Raw genomic sequence first — 23603 nt, 5'->3', positions numbered from 1 at the left:
ATGGAGAGAGCTCCGACTAGGCCAGTGTGCAGTATCTCTGAGCCGCAGATCAACATGAAGCTTAATCTCTCCTCTAACTATAATAGCGGTAGAGGGGGCTCGCCTAGACTAGTGCGTCTTTGTTTGGCGATATTCTTTCTTTCATTTTTCCTGGGCCTTTCTTTTAGCAGACATCACACTATTTACTGTTTACTTCAGCAGTTTTTCCTTAAACTCCGTTTACCTTGAGAAGCGTTGGAGTTGTCAGGAAATTAAAGAAGATTCTATGAAACATTAGTAAAATACAGGGAATGAGGTGTGACGAAATTTAATGTAAAGAAACTAGTACAGTGATTTGCCTTCAAGGGAACGATTTAAGAGGAAAATGTTAATATTTTGTAAATTATTATATGTGCGAATCTTTGAAGGACTTGAGTTCTGCTGGAGAATTTCCTGATGAATCGACTGCAGTGAGGCAAGTCACGCTGGTCAGAATACCTACGATGAAAGAATTTTGTCACAGGATTTGGTCTCTAAATGCATGGATGTGCCATTTCACGCCAGATTCTCAGCTTTTGTACTGAATTAAATGATAAACGTCTCCGCACTGTTTTACTGAATAAGAAAGGAAGAGACTGTGGACGGAATTTAATCTTTAGTATGTTACTTTAATGCTGTCGGTGCTTTGTTTCATAGAAAGGAATAAGCTGTGTGTCTGCATCTAATTATTGCTGTTAAGACACAATATCTCGCGAAAAATACCGAGAGAACGTTTAGGATTTGGCGGCGGGACTTTGCCATTTGTTCTGATTACTGTAACAATGATTTAGTGTAAAATTACGTGAAAAGTCTTAGCGATTTAAACGTATGTGCTGAGTCACAGTGACAGTGAAACCAACAGTCAAATGGAATCTAAATCATTACTCTGTGTACAAATTCTTCTTTCATCTCCAACATTCTGCTTTCGTTAGCCACGGTACCAGCACTGAGAAGAATGTCATTGACATTAATGGAACTGGTCATGAAAAGTTATTTAAATAGATAAAATTTGTTTCGATTTCTCTGTTACGTTGGGGTTGAATGAACTCAATGGCATACCGTTTCCAGTAGCAGCACACGTTGGAAACACTGTCGGTTTCAAATTAAGTTCGGGACTAATGACTGCTTTACTTTACTGAAACGTATGCCGATGCTGATATTATTATCGACTTATATCATTGTAATGTTGTCCGCCCCAGTAGCTGAGTGGTCAGCGTGACGGATTGCCGTCCTCTGGGCCCGGGTTCGATTCCCGGCTGGGTCGGAGATTTTCTTCGCTCAGGGACTGGGTGTTGTGTTGTGTTCATCATCATTTCAACCCCATCCGGCGTGCAGGTCGCCCAATGTGGCGCCGAATGTAATAAGACCTGCGATATGGCGGCCGGACCTGCCCCGCGAGGGGCCTCCCGGCCAATGACGCCAAACGCTCATTTCCATTTTCCATTGTAATGTTCACAAAATTGCGGTGAAAAGAAGATAGTGGTAATTACTCGTAACTGTCTAGCGTTGCTGTTTCCTAAACGTAAAAAAATGCATTTGTTTCTGAATGAATGATTCACGGGTGAAGTAACATACGTAGGATTGCAATCTAAGCTACGAAGTGCTGTGCTCACATGAGTTCGTTGGAAGGTGCTGGGGTTGGACAACATAATATCAACACTATGCGAGAAGCAACTCATTGACGCAATTCGTTTCACACCTTACATGTAATGTTCTGGTGATTTCCTTTGTTTTACTCTTGCACCACGAAATCTCTACAAAGAGACTGTAAAACGCAGACTCAGCCGGGCTTGTGAGTGCTCTGGTCAGTAGACCAGCGCTCACATTTTTTTACAACTATCATCTAGCAAACGCAAAAGTTATGTTTAAAATTATGTCTGCAAATATTCTGGACCATATGTTGTCGATGTGGAGCTTAACCGTGACATCCTAAAATACGAGGGCCGTTTTTTTTTTCAACCTCCAATAGGCTAAAAATAAAATCAAGTTCATAGAAAACAATTATTTTATTACCAAAAGTTTTGTACACTTACGGTTACTTTTCATCATAATCATCGAAAAGATTGACACATTCATCGTACCTGTGCACAAGCTTTGCAATACCCTCTCCAAAAAATGTTGCCGCCAATGTTTTTAAATGAGCATTGACGTTGTTTTGAAGATCTTCGTTGGTTTGAAAGTGCTGCCCTTCGAGCCACGTCTTCACTTCAGGGAAAAGGTGAAAGTCGCTGGGTGCCAGATCAGGACTGTACTGCGGATGATCGAAAATGTCCCATTGAAATTGTTCAATGACCTGTTGGGTTGTGCCAGCAGTGTGTGGATGAGCGTTGTCATGGATCAATACAATTCCTGACGTCAGCATTCCTCATTCTCCGACGAATTTCAGCTGCACTATTCCCTTCTGCTCGCAGAAACCGAATTACACTTCGTAATTCGCACCTGGTGGGAGCAACAATGACGGCAGCCATGTTTACATGGCTGTAGTGCAACGCAGACTGATGCCTTGAGGTCGGCAATGGCGGAGTGTGTAGTGCGAGATTTGCGCAGTAGCCTACAGCGCATGTCCACTTTCTACCGGTGGCGTAGCTTCTATACTAAGCGATCGGAGGTAGAAAAAAAAAAAAAAACGGCTATCGTACAGATTACTAACGATCGTAGACTGTTGGTGCACGTCTTACTGATGCATCCGTCACTTTGGATAGTAGCCTGACACAAACTAGGCAGATCACTGCCGCAAATCACACAAGATATGGAAACCGAGACGGAAGGTAAATCTATGGCCAAAAACACAGTGGAGAGCGAAAGTTACGATTACAATTAAAGTTACCTGAAAATTAGTGTAACGGAACAGAGCTAGAATTGTCACAAAAAACAACACACGCAATCAGAGTTCCAGATCCAAAGTCCAGCTCTAAAAAGCGAGTATCAGCACTTTTTGCGAATCAGCACACTGAGGCTTCAGCAAGATACGACCTGGTGATCCAGCCACAGGGCTGGGTATTTATCTGCTTTAGCAGACCGGCGGCCATTCCCAAGTGAATTCTTTGTTGTGATCCTCTGGTATCATGGCTGTCAATTGCGGAACCAGCTGCTGCACAGATGCTTTGCCCCGACTTTCTGAATCTGTTTCGATATCGCTGCCTTTATCATACCATAGGTGCTGCAATAGCCAGGGTTAAAAGATCCAGGATCGGTGACCACAGTTCATTGTGCATAGTGATTTCTGCATAGTAGACTACAGTGGGGGCCGAGGTTATACCCATGGGTCGCCGATGGGAGGGGGGAGGGGGGTGAGGAACTGAGGTTGCTGGTGCATGGAAATCTGGGAGGCAATGGTCTGGACATGGCTCAGCCAGAATCACCAGCAACGACTCTTGAACCTTGAGTCCACTTTAGTGACTGCCCGTATGTCAGACCATTGAATAAATAATGCAGATACTAGTACAAGCGTGGCTATGAGGTCTGAGCAGGCAGGGTCAGTTGCATAATATTGTAAATGGTATGGCGCATACAGCTGTATAGAAAAGTGATCGAATAATACATACTGAAGAAGCACGTCAGGACTTCCTCAGAAGTCGCTGCCATCATCATCCAGTTCATTTGGATCTTAAATGTTCTGACCACCTGATCTGCTTCTAAGTTAGATGCAGGGTGGAAAGAAATGGTGCTCACTTGTGCTGTGCAGTTCCTTTGGCAAAAAGAAAGGAACTTGGCCTATGAGAACTACGACCTATTGTCAGATACGATGGCATGTGGCGCTACCTCTGTAGCTAAGATTGTCTCTAGTGGCAGAGTGTATCTGCAGACGTCGTTGATGAGAGCTGGGCAACATACAGGAAATTAGAGAGAGCGTGAGAGGTGGCAGGGCACTCTCACTTTTGATATGATGTCATGGTGCTCAATGTTCTTAGGGAAGATGATCTTTATTATTTGATATGATCTGACTTCATTCATATGATGAAATGATTGGCAGTAGTTAATGCTCTTGCTTGTGTGCTTAGTGAAGACATAGCGGTAAACTGTACCTACGTTCAGAGGAACAGAGTTAATTGAGTGCAGTAAAAGCATACGGCATCTGAGGGCGGAGGAGAGCGTTTTTTCTGTGGAACCCGGGTGATAACGTTTGTGGACAACCAAGTTCCTCGGTCTCATTGTGCAGACACACTGGGTGGCGCCGGTCGGTCGGCGACCACGTCCAGGTAGGCTGATTAGCGCCAAGGAGTCGCTGCAGCTATGAGCAGAGCTTTGTACAAACTGATGACTGGCAATAAATCAGAGGATGGGCCCTTGTTAGGTAGGATGCCGCTGAGACGGCTGTGAGTTTCTGCGAATTTCCGTGGGACAGGGTAGTGGCGTCAAGGCATCCAGACTCTGCTACAAAACATATTTGTGGAGGCACGGGGCTTTTAGCAAGTTCATGGCCGTTCTTTGGAAAGTTCGAAGTGGACGCATGGACGCAACAGGAGAGATAACGATCTTTTTATGGAGGGCTGTGGTTTCATCCAGGTCATGCTTTTAGCAAAGGCATGGTGTAAATGCGTGGGAAAGAGGCCGCGAAGCTGAATCTTTTCTCCTTTTCTTCCAATTAATTGTTGAACTAGTTGGTTGGTCAAATCAGTGTGTGCAGAGCAGGGGAGCAGTCTCCCAGCTTCGAATGCTGCGCACCAGCTCATGATTGGCTTGTGCTAAAGTGGGAGTAACCTAAGCACGTAAATGTGCTATACTACTGAGGTGGGGAGGAAAGCTGTAGAGAAAGAGGACACTCTTGTACTGGCACTTCGCTAGTAAAGAACGGCAGGTCTTTACCTAAACGGTGCGACTTGTGTGCTTTTCTACTGTGACACTTAGAGCCTGTGCCAGTCACCATCTGAACCGTCAGAGGTACTGCTTCTTGCATCACGCACACAACAAGTGATGCATTGGTGTACTTATTTGTTTTGAGTCGGCCGTCTAAACATTTGACATATTCCGTCACGCATAGTCGTGTCACGGTTTGGCAGACCAGCAAATGGGTCCACCTGCACACTGGAATCCACCTGAGTTTCAGAGGCTTATAGTGAAGTATCTGCGTTCTGAATCAGCTGAATGCGAGACCGCGTACTTGCACGTTTCTGGGTGCGCGATGTTATAACAGATTGCCGCCGTCCATGGCTGCAGTCGATGAGCGCATCGTGATGTGTCACCCTGATCCGCAGAAGGGTAAAGTATTCGATGCTACGGCGTTAGGGTTCCAGTATATGCTTATCAGAATCCTGTTCTTTGGAAGAATATTTTTCCTTATGGAATAGTAGAGCATAGATGCTTGATAGTAGCGTAGTTTTTGGGCCATACCACAGATTCACATTTATGAAGCCAGACAAACCGATTAGTTCTGGTTAGTGTGGTGTGTTGATGCCCAGCTGATCACTTTGTTAGCCATAGACCCCATATTATAGAAAATGTTTGACAAATAAAAATGTTTGTGTGGGGTTTCTCTAGCCATTTTTTGTCATGTGATGTTAAGAAAGAATAAAACGATTGTTATTTAGACCACAACTCCTCCCAGCGTTCTCAGTAACATTACCTTTGCCATTTTTATTAAAGTCTTGATTGCAATTGAAAGAGTACAAGCTTGCAAGCGTCTACCTGAAGTAACGTTATTGCCCCCTTGAAATGGTTTGCAAAGTCTATGTGCATGTTGTCTCATGGTTGTAGCGAACAAACATCACGTTCCTCTGACTGGTTTTGTGCACATGTTTGACAGGCCTGGATGACATGTTCCATGTAGACATCAATGCCCGGTCGATATACATGATGCAATGCCAATGCCTTCATCCTTGACATCCCCCAGTGTGCCTCGTGTAGTGATTTGAGGATGAGGCCGGACTGTACTCAGGATTAGAAGCTGGCACTCAGACTATTCTGTGACTAGCAGAAATACCCCATAGTTAACTGAGTCTGTAGCCCATCGCAAAATAGGTCCGTAGGGGAGGGTCCATAACTTTGGGCAGGTGCTTTGGGCAATTGAAACATGTGTATCATACTACATCTACATGTACATCTACATCCAGACTCCGCAAGCCACCTGACGGTGTGTGGCGGAGGGTACTTTGAGTACCTCTATCGGTTCCCCCTTCTATTCCAGTCTCATATTGTTAGTGGAAAGAAAGATTGTCGGTATGCCACTGTGTGGGCTCTAATCTCTCTGATTTTATCCTCATGGTCTCTTCGCGAGATATGACTACTTACTGAACACTGGGTCCTGATTAGTGAGACTAGGTACCTCATGGTGCATAATGGGGAATTTTTTCAGCGAGTTCCCAATGTTTTATTAACATGGAAACAAATTATTTTTTAGATTCGAAAGGACGCAGGTCAGTAGTGAATCGTGTAATAGTAATTTCTAAAAAAACAGCAGATACCTCTGTAATTGTTAGGCTGTCTTATCTGGTAGGTTTGATCGGGAGCGCAGGGGGGACAAAGACCGAAATTAGTGGCTTGTAGACAGAACCAGGTGGAATGTTGTACCGTATAAGAAAACCTGGATTTTTTAATACTGTAAATAATAACGACTGACCCCATTTTGCATCTGGCTAAAATTCAACTGTGCCTCTATATAGTGTTTTAGAAGCATATGCAGTCGGTCACTCCATGCTGTCAATGGTTTTATGTGAGAGAACAGAAACAGTCGCTAATTTCGAGGCATCTGTCACCAGGACTAAATGTTTTCGTGACGTGAATGTGGTCAGGTGGGAAGCAGACTTAAAATTCTTTTTTTGTTTAATGAAAGCTGCCTGAAAAGTGGCGGACTACTAATATCAATCTCAGTTCTTTCGAAACTAGTCGAAGGGGTGTGATACACGTGCAGCATTTGGTATAAATATGTCACAGTAATTTATCTTGTTCGAGTACGATCAGAGATCCTCCAAATCCTTCGCCGCCGGGAGATTATCAATCACTTCTACATGGGCTGACGTGGGCCTCGGACCATCTTCTCTCAGTATGTCGCCGGTGTTCTGAACGCTTGATTGAAAAGAATTACATTTACTTAATTCGAATTTGAGCTAAATAACTCTAAGTGTATTAAATAACTGTTTTAAATTGTAGAGGTGTTGCTCCTGGATGGACCCAGTGACTGTAACACCATTTAAAAAGTTTGCAGCATGTAATATTTCCTGTTCAAGATGTTCTAAGTATTTTTGAAATATTATGAGAGTCCTCACAGCGTCAAAATGTATTCAGTTATATTTGCATATCCTAAAAGACATGTCGATTAGCATAAAACGCTCAGATTCTGCGTTTAAAAGTAATTAAGGGTAAGCATCAACTAATCAATCTGAGCACAGAAATGATCCGCTTACTTCAGCCAGATAGACATCTACATTAGACTGAGCACTGATAGATGTTTAAAAATCGCCACAGCTTCGAAACTTTATTGATCTACAGACACATGAAAACGTAACGCTGACCTTTACTTGAGCTTTTAAAGCGATATGCTGATTAATGTGTGTTACAAAACGATGTGTATTTGCATCCAAAGGCAGTGAGCCGATACACCGTTATGTTTCAGCGTTAACTAGGGATACGCAAGCTCCGGTATCACCTGAAAATTCACTTCCGTGTTGCTTATGACCAGTGAAATAATCAATTTTGGTATTTTATGATGGCACCAGTGTGATGCTCAGCTCAAATCAGTACCGACGAAGTAAGTCAGAATCGTCGAAGGCAACAGAACACACGAGCAGAGATCAAAAGCAAAAATCCAGCTCCAGAAATCGTGTAAATAGCAGTATTATGAGTTGGAAAATTGTTCAAATGGCTCTGAGCACTATGGGACTCAACATCTTAGGTCATAAGTCCCCTAGAACTTAGAACTACTTAAACCTAACTAACCCAGTGACTGTAACACCATTTAAAAAGTTTGCAGCATGTAATATTTCCTGTTCAAGATGTTCTAAGTATTTTTGAAATATTATGAGAGTCCTCACAGCGTCAAAATGTATTCAGTTATATTTGCATATCCTAAAAGACATGTCGATTAGCATAAAACGCTCAGATTCTGCGTTTAAAAGTAATTAAGGGTAAGCATCAACTAATCATACACACACCCATGCCCGAGGCAGGATTCGAACCTGCGACCGTAGTAGTCCCGCGGTTCCGGACTGCAGCGCCAGAACCGCTAGACCACCGCGGCCGGCTATGAGTTGGAAAATTGAGGCTTCAGCTTCAAGATATGAATTACTGATCCATCTTTTTTTCTCTTCATTGTCATTTCATTTCCTGGGCTAACGTTAGTAAAATGTACAAGCATTGTTCCTAAAAAAATTAAAGATATAAAACACGTACATGTTTTAAAAATTATTAAAGCGGGTGGTTGTGCGTTGAAGATTTTAAGTAAAAATGTCTCTAAAGTAAAGTCCATTGACGACAGTCTATAAAAATGGTGCTTTTCACATTACTCGAATTATAGGAAGGCGTGGTAGGTGACTAGGATTCTTGGGGTGCAGGTAGGGGGTTGGGAAGGAGTACTTTGGAAAGGATGTCGAATAAAGAGTTGGGAAGGATGGCTCCAAAAGAAGCATTTGGAAAGGGAGCAAGGAAAGTGAGGGGGCAGGAGCAGAAAGAGTGCTGAAGTGGAGATAAGTGTTGTGTGAAAACTGAAAGGGAAGTAGATCTCTGGGCGGATTTCTTGTTCAGGTAGGTGTGGTGGTTAAAGTTTTGTTGGGATAGGATATGCAGAGTGTGGAGGTGTAAACTTCGGGGGATGTGTTCTACAAGTGAGGCAGGGTACAAGAGTTAAAAGTGCGGAGTATGGCGGAAAGATGTAATCACGTGCTCAGGTGTCCGGTAGTTCCAGTCCATTCATGGATTTTTTCTTGGATGGTTAGTAGGTGTGCACCCATTTTCGTTTACGGTTGAGATTTGTCAAGGGTACTTCAGTGTGTGAGTGAATTAGATAGTACAATTGTAAATAGTGAGGTAGAAGTCATGGAGACAGTAGACATATTCATTTCTTGGGTCTTGGATGGGATGATTTCGAGGAGCGTTCGGAGGTAAACTGGTTGAAGGAATCGTTGGGATTTCTGGACCGTGGTGTTTAGGCGTATCAGAAATGTAATTAATAAATTAGTGTTATTTATGGTTACTTAGGATTGGGAAGTGATCAGGAAGAGTACAATAAGATTTGCATAGTTTGCTGGAAGTGAATATGCCAGAAGTTTGAAAAGGAAACTGGAAGGCCAAACATGGGTCAAGAAGATGGCAGATTTGCTGTTATTGAATTGGTGGGATGAAAGATGGGTTGCATACAAGAGTTAGTCGTCCTGGAGAAGAAGTTAGAATGGAATTCACACTGGTTGGTAGGCAGTGGTAGATGCTGGTTTAGGTGTTTCTGTATGCATTGGGAGAGAATGGATTCCAACAACTTGCTGAACACTGTGGAGTGACTGATAGTTCTTTAGGAGGAGATGTCACTGTCGTGTTTAGTGGGTTTAAAGAAAATTAGTACATTGAAAGTTTTTCACAGCTCAGGATAGCAGCCTGTGTAAAGGTTCGCACTGTACACGTTGGCGGGATTTCTGGGAAGGAGTGAGGGCAGTTGTTGAGATGCCTATGCGTAGTACATTCGTGACCGACAGCGGTGTTTCGCTTTTCGTGTGGTATTTATAAGATGTCTTTGTGGTTGGTGTGTTAAGATATGTCTGATGCTGGGTAATAGGATCAAGGGGTCGGGAAGAGGCGTCGGTTCGTTCACGGACTAACTGATCGCCGACAGCGCAGTCAAACTATATCTGATTTTTTTCGTGTATTTACGTCCGCTACATTTTATGAGCATATGTCCAGAATCAACTGTCAATCTTCGCACCAGGCACCAGATCACTTGCATGACTCTTTGCATTTCAAAACTAGTTGCCAACGATGTCACTTCCCAGTGCAAAACTGTCATATACGAATATCCCAATAGAGCAACTGAAATTATCCGCCACGCCATTGGTAAAGGATGTAACAAAACAGTACCGACAAACTTCGAGAGTTTGTAATGTGTTTTGAGGAGCAAATTGAGTACAGGAACCCATGTCCGGGCCGGCCGGTGTGGCCGAGCGGTTCTAGGCGCTACAGTCTGGAACCGCGCGACTGCTACGGTCGCAGGTTCGAATCCTGCCTCGGGCATGGTTGTGTGTGATGTCCTTAGGTTAGTTAGGTTTAAGTAGTTCTAAGTTCTTGGGGACTGATGACCTCAGATGTTAAGTCCCATAGTGCTCAGAGCCATTTGAACCCATGTCCGGAAACATCAAGCAACGCTGCATAAAGCGTCGAAATTATAGATGCTAGTATCGGTAACTAACTTCCTCGACAGCCAGCGTGAGTTTGTACTTGGACAGACCGTAAGGGAGCTTGTTGCAGTAGGACTTACAATATTCAATTCGAAGAGCTTTTTGTAACACAAAGACGAACAAGTGTATCCCATTTTCTAAATCAAATCTCACTGATAAATCACTTTTACAAGCAAATACTACTGTCATTGTAAGTACGTATGGCATCAGAATTATAATTATGCACGACATTGGATTTGGAAATTCGTTCACGATTAAAAATAAAAAAGATCTCATGGGCACACTACCATTCTTATATAGCACAGTGCGTGTAACACCAATTAATGATGTTTTATTTGCATAAATGCATAACATAAATGACAACGTTTCATGTGATGTTGTTAATATATGTAAAAATGAGAATAATTACAATGTAAGAGAAATAATTTTGAAGTGAACTTCCGACTTTGCAGCCAATTTCTGGAGCCAAGTACGTTACAAAGCTGTACGGAAGTAAACAGAAAAGTGTTTCTGATATTGTATTTATCTCAAATGATACCGACTAAACCAAGATCAAGGTGGAATACAGATACACACCAGAGTGTTAATGCTCCATTTTTATGTTTCTGGGTGACGGGGAATCTAAGCGACAACACTAATATCCTGCAGTGATTTCATATTTGATGTTGGAAAGAAATTGTAGGAGAGCATCTTTTTACATTTTACAAGTTATTCAACCGCATAATTTACAGTTTAAAAAGTATTTAAAACAAACATTAGTAATGAAGTTTTCCTATCCAAGTGAATATTCTCCGGAACAACGTTGTATATTACTTTTTGGCCATGTTCAGTTATACACATAGTGCACCCACAATGTTGTACATCATTTCTGGAATATCAAATCTATTGCTACTATCATAACGTGACTACGACATCTATGCGCTGCTGCACAAACTCTGGAAAATACGCATCCATGGAACAACGTTGTAAGTCGTACCAAGATGGTCGGCGTCAGTTGCATCAGTACTTCTCCTCGTGCCTTGAATGTAACAAACAAAGTAAGGAAACGAAAAATGAAGCCAGATAAATTGTCAAATAATGTGAGAAAGAAGTTGCGGAATGCTGGAAAACCACAATTAACTGAAAATAGTGATAACATATATGGGAAATCACCTTTAGATAAGGGAAGCGTAACAACATGTTTATCACTTATAGGTGTGAGTGTTTATACCAGTACTGAAAGCTGGGTGTTGAGTATTTTCATGTTCAAAATAATGCTTTGACCTCCACATATTGTTTACTGTAAACATGTTACATCTTCCGAGGTTGACATGCATATGGAGGTAAATATACGTTATGCAAGAAGAGTCATAGGTTATCTTTACAACCAGAGTGCTAAAAAGCTCATGACAGCGTATATCTAGAACCAGACAAACAATTAGCCTAAAGTAATACGTAAGTATGTATGTATCAGTGTAGTATGTATTTACGATATATTTGTGATTGTTATTATTTAAGAATCGTGATTGTAATCCTATAGCCTGTTTCAAAGAAGGCTACGCTAAACACACCATTAAACAAAAGATGACCTTATATGATGAGTCATGGTTTGATTACAATGGACAATTGCAGTTACTTTAAAAGTGTATACACGTTAATGAACCAACAAAACATCGAGACGACAATAGAGATACATCGTCGCGAAGAAAATGCGCTTCCAGGTATTTCATTACACTTGACAACGAAGAAACATGAATGTGCATGAAAACTCTCTGTGACTTTCTCTGTGACACCACGGAAGCTGCAAGTTTTACAAGATAAAATGAAAACTGGTGCCCAGATTCCCAACGATTTACGTGGAGAACATGCCAATTGAACGACCATATGCTATCTCAGTTAACGTAAAGACTTCAGATAAGGAACAATTTGAGAGTTTCCCGAAACAAATCAGATATTACAGTCGTGAACAAACAGACTCTAAACACCTATCGCCAGAACTGAGCTTATGTAAAATGTATATGCTGTTTAAGGAAAAATACCCGGACGTTAATGCAAGTAAATACCCATCTGAAGATGTCTTCAGACCTGAGTACAATCTCAAATTCGTCGTCCTGGTGCAGACACTAGTATATACTGTGAAGAGCTGTATACGTCGACATGTTATTTGGTCTCAGAACTGTGTCAGCCAAAATAATAACTGTAAATTGTTATCAGTGTGCACACACCTAGTACATACAGTATTTTTTTCAGATTGATGAAAAATTTCTTTCCTCAGGACATCACTTTTTGCCCTGCGACAGAGATTTCGCTCTTATAGACAGGAAGAGAAAGAAAATGGATGTAATGATTCCATCTGAGTGGAAATATGCTATAGTAGGTGCTTGTGACAAAAGGTTTTTTGTCACAAGGAGATAGCCAAGCAGACTTTGCCGATTTTTTACAGATAGAGGTAGACATCAAGTGAGATTATGAACTAAAAATTACCAAAGTCATGTGGCTAAGATTTATGTCTGATGACTCAGACGCAATTTTTGCGAGGGAAAGTCACAATGTTGACATCGTTACTCTCTTCTCAAGAAGAAAAGAGTACAACTACAGTAGTTCCCATCATGACACAAAGTATTGATTCAGCTTTCACTAGAAAATGATTTATTCTCTTTTTATTCTCTATGTTTCATTACTGAAAGCTATGCTATAGAGAATGTTACAGGTCATTGCCTTAGCGTACTTTATTAAAAAATTTGTCTCTAAGACTGACTACATTTTAAAGACAGTGTGATGAAAACTTTTGTTACTGCTGATTGTGTTGATTTTTGACATAAACTAATACTTCTGTTTCTCAATGTATTTCATTGCTGCCTTACTAAAACTATAGTATCAAGAAAATATTAGTGAAAATACTAATAAATGATATGCAACATTTTATATCATTGTGTGATATACATCGTTATTCCAGGGAAAGTAAGCGTTTTTCCTTATAGTAGAATAAATGTGTGCCAGTGTATGAAACCAGCTCTTCAAAAATGCGTAATTAATGTATCTGATTATTTTTATATAAATACGAGCATCGTTGAACATGTTTTTCTTCAATACTGAAAGGTCATATACAACATTGGACTGGGGGACCATTCATAGTGTTCTTTTGGTAGTAAATTATTTCTAAAAACTAATCTAGTTTTCCGAGAAAGTTACACAGATGACAAGAAAGAGAACACTATAGTAAGGTCTGACTGCGGGTTCTGGTCGAAAAATAGCTGACGTCAGCATCAGCTTTTCTGGAATTGCAATGTGTTTTCTGGAATTCCATCCTCCCTCGTCCTTCCCTCTCCCACTTAGCCAATGCATTACTGCGGGACACCGGAGCACAGCCAGTGGCGAGCAAGCTCAGCCCCCCCCCCTCGCCCCCAGAACCCTCGAGCAATTTTAATTTTTATGTTTCGATTGCGTGAGAGCCATCACTCTTCACTGTCTGTATGTACGTCGAGGTCTCGTGCTCAACTGAAGAGATGCTTGCATTGAGGAAAGAAGACTTTAACAAGAACTTGGTGTAAATATCCTTCAGAGAAATGTATTCACAGCTTTTTACATCAAGAATGGGAAGCCGTGATAATGGAGGAGCCTATGAGAGTTTAGCCAGCAATCAAAAGAAGTACTATTCAACAAATAATGGCAACGCAACACTACAGGAAGACACACACACACACACACACACACACACACACACACACACACACTTGCTGTTTATAATGCAGCTTGAGAATGCCAACAGTAATAACTAGTTGAACTTGCAAAAATTCTAAGTACATGGGAGACTGTGTAGCAATTTATCCTTGTTGCTTATCTGTAACTGTCAGCCTTCGGCGGTGGTATAATACAGTTTTTATAGCCGTATCACATTAATGCAGGATGTGTCCACCTTCATACATACGAATACTATAATAATAATAACAATAATAACGAGAACTATACAATGCTAGAAGCCAAGTACATATAGTGCATCAGTTTATATCATGGGTTTAGAATTGTGACGATGCAATGTATCCCAATAATAAGAACAATTTTATAAGATAAATGAACGAGCTACACACACAGTCATTGTTGTTGCAGTCTATCTATGTATGTTAATGAAATTAAGATATGAAACAAACAACCATGTAGCCTGAAATACACAACTGTCTATATATGGCGCATTAATTGCAATTGGCAATATTCTTTGGTCACAATAGTATGCCATTAACGTGTGTGGTGGAACTTTCGTAAAATTCGTTGCTTTGAATGGACAGGTCAAAACGCAGGCGTTAAAATTGCTTGTAAATTGGTAAATCGGCATGATATTCATAGAACAGACCAAAAATGGAAGATGTCTGTAATAATTAGCTGCCTGGCAAGATAATAAATAAGTTCAAACATCCTCTTTTGAGCTCTTGCATTTATACTCTGTAGTGAAGGAATCGGATTATTTCGCAAATTAACGACGTCATAGGATATTCTACAAAATGGCTGCATTTAACACGTTTAGTGTCACTGACTAAACTGTCTCCATGATTTCTAAACTATAAAGTGCTCCAACAAAATACATATCAGAAAACAAATTTAACACTCCCAGACGCAAGACAGCCGCCATGTGAGTACTGAGTATGTAGTCGGAAAAAATATACCCAATTAATATTTTTTCTTCTTCTGGCTATGTTGTGTGGGAGTTGGGGGCAGTTAACAGCCACTGATCTAGGATTAGTGAGCACCTAGCCACAATGGAAGCATCTCTTCGATCAAGCACGAAGGACAGCGAAGAATGATGACGCTCAAGCAGTCGGATTATAAAAATTAAAATTGCTCGAGACGTGGGGACTGAGCTTTCAAGCTATTGACTGAAACGTCAGTGCTCCATGACCCAGCAGCGATTGGGAGGTGACATGATGAGGTCACGCAACTACAATGGCCAAAGGGGAGGAGGGAGGGAGCGAGGGGAATGGGTACCAGGAGAGGCATTACTATTCCAGGAAATATGACGCTGATGACAGCTATTTTGGTACCAGAACTCACAGTAATAACCTACTCACTATTCCATGAGGATTTGGGCTTACAGCTTCATTACACCAACTTTAGGTATGTTAAGATATTTGAATGGTTGTCAGCCAAAATGTCCTGTCAAGATATCGACGCAGTTTGGCTGCAGCCCCAAAGCCTCATGGAACACTTACCATGCCAGGAAAACTTCAAGAATCGCTATAATAACAATGTATGATTGAAAAGAAAACTTGAAGAAACTGTGTGGCAATGTTTTAGGAACTGTTTCATACACCTATTTTTCTGTCGTTTTTTGAAGGATGGGCAACATGACATCTGGTATACTTACAATAGCTGAAACATAACTTATGTACCAAGGTAATTCAGCTCTCAGAAGGTTTAGTGAACAAAATATACATCCTCGATAATATTTAAAAAAACCAACGATTACCTGAGGTATTGCCGATGTCTTGTCTATCTCACTTGTTGTCGAGGAATAAACATTATTTAGAGTTTTGAGTTCTTGATGTTCGTTTTCAAGGGTTTCATCCTCCAGCCTGACCAAATCAGGAACATATTGACGTGGATCATGTAGACTGAGGCTGTGAAAGAGAAATAAATGGATTTCATATCTTGTGAAAAATTATCTTTAAATCCAGACAGTGGTAATTTACATCAGACAAACAAATAGAAACTAATAAGTCTACCATAGAAAATATGAACAGCAATAGACGTCTAATTAGTCCTCTCACATTTCTTTTCAAAATTACCAATATTATCTGCTGCAAAACCTAGTAGTGTTCACTAATGATCTCCATCTCTCTCTCCCTCTCTCTCTCTGTCTGTTCCCTTATCTTCAGTAAAAAGGGGGAACACATCACGAGTGGAGTTATGGCCTAAGCAAATTATATTCTCGCAGTATTTGCCATTTTTGTTGTTTTAAGTTTACAAAATACAGAAAGTTTATCACATTTTGCAATGGAGTGTACTCATTTTGATAACATTATGTTCATCATTGACAGCATTAATGTATATAGCACTATTTTCTTTGCCTTTGGACGAAACATAACAGTTAGCGATGCTGACTTAATAAAAAATTTTGCTAATTTTAAACTAAAACTGTTAAACGTATATTATGAAGATAAAATGATGTCATCACACATTTCATGTAAAATGCACTGGACATAAGAAAAAGTCCAAATTATAGGCTTCAGTATCCAAAGACTTGCCATCTAACGTTTACAAAGAATTAATGCTTGTTGAATTGTACCATAAGACATCCTGAGGATTATTCCCACACCATGACGAATTCTACTATAAGATATCGTGAGGACTATTCCAATGGCCTTTTGTGCACATGTTAGATTCAGTTTGTTTTATGTGGTTATAAATTGGTAACTTTTATTCAAAACAACGTATTTAGCTTATTTCCACATAGCATAACGAAATATGTATGTAGCATGCCTGCTGGAGATCGAAACAACAAACTGTGATTTATCAAAAGAAATTAAACGAATCTGGCACTTTTCTCTTCGGCTGTTATTTATTTCAACTTTTCTTCTCTTCACAGCTAGCTTCAGCTTTTGAAACCATTATCCAGAATTTTTCTAGAAAGGGGTGCCATAGGTATAAAAATGGCAGTGTATTCACATTATGTGCTTGCAGTAGTTTTGGTTTATAGATTTAACTGATCTTGATGTCTTCACGGTTAGCTGCAGTACATACGACAGGAAATACACTACTTCTTGTAATTTCACCATCCCACTTCTAACGAAGTTTTGCGTATATGACTGACTGAATATGGATTTCTTTGCCAAAAATTTCATTAAAGTACAATTTTTTTTCTGCAAGATGTTAAGGCGTGAGCACGTGAAATCATTCTTATGACACACATTTTTTGCGATGGAAACGTTTTAACAAAAGGTAATTTGCCTCTGAATTTTAGCCCTTCAGATGTAAATGAATAAAGAAACAGAATATATTAACTAATTAAACAATTATACTAATAATAATAATAATACTTTATACAATGTCAAATGATTAATTCTGTATGCACAAAAACATAAAAGGGCATAACTCTTGGTACACAACGCAATAATACGTTCTTCTGAATATGTCAGTGATTTGCATTCTATGAGATTACACATAAATGATCTACATCTATTTAGATATTTTTCAAAACACTTCTTATTCTGTGTGTAACTATGATATTCTTCTAATTGTAGAAGGGATTTTCTAGAAGGAATCCTTAAGATGAAACTTAAGTTTCACTGTAGCAAGAGTAACTATACCGGGAGAATTAGAGTCAAACTTACCGAAACTAACAGTTAGGAAGCCTTAGAATGTGTCTCTTATAGTTCAAAGTCTGATAAAAAAATTACAAGTCTTGCCTCGCTTATAAGCCCCCCCCCCCTCTCTATAACACAATTAAAACTGAAATTGTACTCGTTTCGCTATGACCTATGGTTTACAGAAACTACTAGATACATTATTTGCTGAAAATAAGTTAATACTTCCTTTAGAAAGATTATTCATCACTTCTTTTATTGCTGTACACATATTAGGACTGACTACAACACTAATGTCATCTGCAGGCAGTACTTGTTGTCGGTGGTTTGTAGAAGTTACAAGATCAAACCAAGTCAAACACTACTAATGATTTATCTGTGGCAGCAATGTCGGTCTGAATTTCCATAGTTTGAATTACTAACTATAATTTTCTGGATTTCTTTTCACTAAACGTGCATGAAGTGTTAGTTTAATAAACCATTAATTTATAAAAATTTAGGTTTTCTAGGAAGATACTGTGACTGACACCATCAAACTTCTTGGATAGGTCACAAAAGATACCACCTGGTTCCAGTTTGTTACTTTTTGCTCGTATTACTTGGTACATAAAAGTTTAGAAGTTCTTCAGAATTACAAATTGTTATTTTTATTAAGGATATCACTTCTTTCAACTTACAGAACACTACTTTCTTAAAACCTTTGGAAAAACTAAATAAGTCATAAATGACTAACATCTCTCCTGTGACTTTTCTCGCAAAGGGCTTCAGCAAAGGAATATTTTAATCTCTATTGAAAAATACGTTATGATTGTAATTTATTAAATGTTTCAGTTGAGATATTATTCTTTATGAGGATTCTATTGGAAGTATCATGAGCAGCATATGAGATTTAATTTTTATAGAATTTATAATGTTTGTAATTTCTAAAGCGGATAGTGGACTAGATTTATTACTGGCACAAGTGTTTGGAAATTGCCTATTAAACACAATGCTATTCTTTTTCAGTTGGCCTGTTAATGGACTTTCCTTTGTTACGTTTCAGAAATATTTATTAAAAATAATTGACAGAGCGAATTAACGTTTATTATCTTTTCATCCAGCTTAACGGGAATTTTTGGTCTTTATAGTTCTTGTAACCGTATATTCTCTGTTATGTAAATTATTAATCCCCAAATAATGACGTTCTAAAAGTTTTCCTTAAAATTGGTTGTAGTTGTAAGTACAACTAGCTATTCCATACCAGTTCTTAAAAAAAAGAAAGAAAGAAATAGAACCACGGCTAGAAGAGAAGTGGAAATGGAGTTCAACTTGGTACATATAATGACAAGAATTAGGCATTATAATATCAAGGAAAATTAGCTGTTCAGTCAGATAACTTTGTACCATTGATCACGTTGATGACTATAATGATGAAATGTTTGACTTGACGCGTGACAGCCAGGTCTTCAGCGCACGCATATTATTGTTCAGAGACGAGAGTGGTCAAAGGAAACAAAAACAGACATTTTTAAGAAGAATTAAACAAATGGTTCAAATGGCTCTGAACACTATGGGACTTAACATCTGAGGTCGTCAATCCCCTTGACTTAGAACTTCTTAAATCTATCTAAACTAAGGACATCACACACATCCATGCCCGAGGCAGGATTCGAACCTACGACCGTAGCAGCAGCGCGTTTCCGGACCGAAGCGCCCAGAACCGTTCGGCCACAGCGGCTTGCAAGAATTAAACGATCCCCAATCCCTGTTTTCCCACTGCATTAAAGCACACACACACAATAAAATTTATCCAATCGTCACTTTTTAAAACTTTCGATGATAAGAGAAATAACACAGTAAAATAATGAAAAATATTACAGGAGATGTATTGCTCGCTATTCACTAGACTAAAGAAGGATGAGCCAGGCTCTCTGCAACACACTAAAACCTCCAACCTAAAAGTTTAGACTGGAGTCTGGACAAATTAAAAAAACTTTAAAACGCATGTCACACTCGTCTTGTTGTTTACTAAAGTAGAAATCAGATCGCTACCGAAATTTGCTGCTGGCCTCACGTCAGAATATAGGATGTGCTCGATTACAATATGACGTACCGAAATGTGTATGTGAGGCACTGGAGCAAAAAGCCATATGTAAAGCGGCTACCCATTTATCCTATGCGTACTGATAGTTGGTTTCATGGTATGCAGCTTGTTATCCATTGCCATCAATCACTCTTTCTTCCATTGACACGCGGTCAAAAGCGAGTTTACTGCTTCTGAGGGAATGGAAATTTGGTCGCCCCTACAGTCTTTCTTGTCTGATACTTCAACTTACTCGTTTCACTGGAGTCCGGACCGACACGGTACCAATCAGAAAAGCACCTCCTTTCCATGCTGCCGTAGCAAGATAGAAGTGTCCCGTATATAATGTAGAATATTTTCTGCTAAGTGCATTTGTTGAAGTGCCTGAATGCTACTAAAGAAATCGGAGCAGATAAGAAGCATTGCTGCTTGGTCTCGCTTCATCTGTTTTGTTCATTTGAATAATATCTACCAGGACTTTCTCATGCGCTTCTAACTTACTCGACGATGAGCCAAAACATAATGACCACCTACTTAATAGCATGATGGTCCACTTTGGTAGGTTTTTAGAGGCATGCAGCATCAGAAATCTCCACACTAGTCATACAATTTCAGTAAGTTATGGGCTGATGGTTGCGTTTACTACAATGCTCCCCAAACCATTGTGGTATGGTTTTGGCCTTGTGATACAGGGCTGACCGGAGTGGCCGAGCGGTTCTAGGCGCTACAGTCTGGAACCGCGCCACCGCTACGGTCGCAGGTTCGAATCCTGCCTCGGGCATGGATGTGTGTGATATCCTTAGGTTAGGTAGGTTTAAGTAGTTCTAAGTTCTAGGGGACTGATGACCTCAGAAGTTAAGTCCCATAGTGCTCAGAGCATTTGTACCATTTTTTTGAAGGACAAGCTTAGTGTGGGCAGTCTCTGTAGCAGACCTGTTGCATCTTCTAAGTTTCTGCCAACAAAACGCAGTCTTTGGTTTGCCTTCTCCACAATATTATACATGTAATCGATCCACTTTAAGTTGTTTGTAATTGCAATTCCTAGGTATTTAGTTGAACTGACAGCCTTTAGATTTGCGTGATTTATCATATCGTCGGCGATGTAGTATAACAGATTGCCGTGGAGACCTTCATGTTGTCCTGCTGATAATCGGTCAAAACGCGGTGCAACTGAAGTGTTCTGAAATTCCACCTCAACTAGTCCCATACAAAGAGTGACATTTATTGAACTATATGAAAAAAACGTAAATTACTTACGAACTACGGTGTGCGCACAAGGTTATGACGTGTTCAATATGCACTGCCATCATTAGTGATGATGTGGTGCAGACGAATAGCGAAATTGTGCATGACCAGCTGAAGAGTCGGAAGAACGATGCTGTCTATGACCTCCTGAATGGCTGTTTTCAGCTCAGCAGTGGTTTTGGGCTTATTGCTGTACACCTTGTCTTTAATATAGCCCCACAAAAATGAGTCGCATGTGTTCAGATCCGGAGAATATGGCGGCTAATCGAGGCCCGTACCTGTGACCTATGGGTACCCCAGAGCCCGATTGCGGTCCACAAAGTGCTTCTCCAGGATATCAAACACTCTCCTACTTCGATGGGATCGAGCTCCGTCTTTCATGAACCACACATCTTGTCGTAATCAGGGTGACTTTGGATAATGGAGATCAAATCATGTTCGAAAACCTTCATGTTTCATTCGGTAGTCACTTTGCCACCAAGGAATATCTCTCCGATTATTCTGTGATTGGACATTGCACACCACACAGTCACCCGTTGAGGGTGAAGAGACTTCTCGATCGCGAAATGCGGGTTCTCAGTCCCCCAAATGCGCCATTTTCGCTTATTGACGAACGTATTCGACAACAGTTTGTTCCATTGTCTCCCAGTTGATTCCCACCTGTTGTGCAGCTCGTCTGGTCGATTTCCTGGGGCTGGTTTGAAACACAGCGCGTGTCTTCTCGATGTTCTCAGGCATTTTCACCCTTTTTGGACGACCGATATTACCAACACTGTCATCACGAACATTACCCGTTATCTCAAACTTGCGAATCAAATCCTATATTGTGAGCACACTTGGACCTGTTGTCGCCAGTTTGAACTCGATCGCAAATTTCCTTTGAGCCGCAGTTGGGCTGTTATTGCTCGCATAGTAGGCCTTCACAAGCACTATACGCTAAGGCACGCTGTACCGTAACATTTTCAAGTGCAAATGGCCGACAACAACAAGGCGCGCGCGTGCACATATTAATTCCCATCATGATCCGCGGCCAACTGTGCAGTTTGAACGTCATCTCGGAAACCGTTCAGAAGTTATACCGATTTTATTTCATATAATTCAATAATTATCGCACTTTAGGTTCTATGACGGGGAATGCTAACGCGCAGGACCAAAGAAATGTTTCAATATAACGCAAACAGTTCTGGAAAACAAGCGTTGTTTATGAACGCGGACATTATTTTGTTGAATGATTACTTTTTTGAGCCATGTCACGAAGAGAACCACATGTCGTCCCAAACTGTTACGAACATGTCGCTCTCTCATTATGTTTCCACTTACCACAAGAGGAGTCTAGAAATACTAGATCTCTTTGCATTCCTTTAGAGGTTTAGTGCTAGCTGTGTAATGCTCAATAACTTAGGTTGAGCTTTCGCACTCACCTACGTCCTCGGGCACAGTAGATCTGCAAGCAGAGGCAAAATCTTGATCCGTCGCTAAAGATAATCCGCACAGTGATCAGTCGTACTGTGCGACTGGTCCCGGCGGAGGTTCGAGTCCTCCTTCGGGCGTGGGTGTGTGTGTGTGTTTGCCCTTAGGATAATTTAGGTTAAGTAGTGTCTAAGCTTAGGGAATGATGACCTTAGCAGTTAAGTCCCATCAGATTTCACACACATTTGAACATTTTTTTGATCAGTCGTACATGCCACTGCTGGCAACGGGACTCCTGCGAACGACATCGGTGTCGGTGTGTCAAGGTCAGACAACGTAAAGGCGTGTAGACACTTGCGAGCAACAGGTTCGCGAGCAGCTCATGAGTCTTTGTGGGAAGAAGTGATGTGGAGATGCTCACCTGGGAACTGTGTAAGCCACATTGTTCACAATCGCGACAGTGCCGGCCTCATTGAGTTTGAGCGCCCCTTCATCTTCGCAAGCAACGAATACATTTGCTAGCAACGTGCTCGAGAGCAGCTAATGAGCCACCCAGCTTGTGAGTGTGTACGCATCTTAAGTCACGAGTGGATAATGCAGCCGCTACTTGCTGTTTTGCGGTATAGAATGACACTTATGTACAGGGTGACCAGGACTAAACTGACAGAGTTCCAGAGGTTGTTCAGGGATACATTATGAGTATGTTGGTTCAAGGGACCCACTCGTTAAAGAGTCGTGACTAAAGTCACAAGGGAATTAACGATATTAGCTGCCAGTGGAGATTGATTTATATCAATGGGGCAAGTTGAAAATTTGTGCCGGACTGGATTCGAACCCGGGTCTCCTGCTTGCTAAACAGAAGCACTGACCACTACGCCATATGGACACAGTGGTTACTACAACAGCATGAACTAACTAAGCATGCCTCCCGTTAGACCCAAATTATCAACTTACACCACACTCTAATGAAGTAGTGCCACTGCTCATTATCCTCATTACTCGCGGCATCTCGTCGACTCCCGTAAGATTTCGAGCTTAATACGCACCTGCACTGAAGGGATCAATGACCATCATCGCCTTGACTATACCGGGTGGTCATAATTAAACTTTCCCTGTTTAACACGGAAACTAATTACCGTACGAGTACCAAACTTGATAGCATTAATTTTCAGAGTATGGGGTGCATGATTTCCTTGCGTCACAGCGCCACCGTCCAGTTCCAACTATGGCCACCAGGTGCCGTGGTCAGTCATCGTGACACGCGTCAACATGAGCTTGGAC

General features: G+C 40.7%; 1 protein-coding gene across 1 annotated transcript in view; it reads right to left on the bottom strand.

Moving 5' to 3' along the window:
• Positions 1-23603, bottom strand: part of LOC124721795 (facilitated trehalose transporter Tret1-like) — a 198277-nt gene that overhangs the window by 76207 nt on the left and 98467 nt on the right. Inside the window, exon 2 of the mRNA XM_047246917.1 lies at positions 15769-15919. Coding sequence (XP_047102873.1) covers positions 15769-15919 — 151 coding nt within the window. The remainder of the gene's footprint in view (positions 1-15768; positions 15920-23603) is intronic.

This window comes from Schistocerca piceifrons, chromosome X, assembly GCF_021461385.2.
Source record: "Schistocerca piceifrons isolate TAMUIC-IGC-003096 chromosome X, iqSchPice1.1, whole genome shotgun sequence".
In the NCBI taxonomy this organism is placed as follows: Eukaryota; Metazoa; Arthropoda; class Insecta; order Orthoptera; family Acrididae; genus Schistocerca; species Schistocerca piceifrons.
The sequence above is the reverse complement of the archived record's forward strand: the minus strand, read 5'-3'. Positions and strand labels throughout refer to the sequence as shown.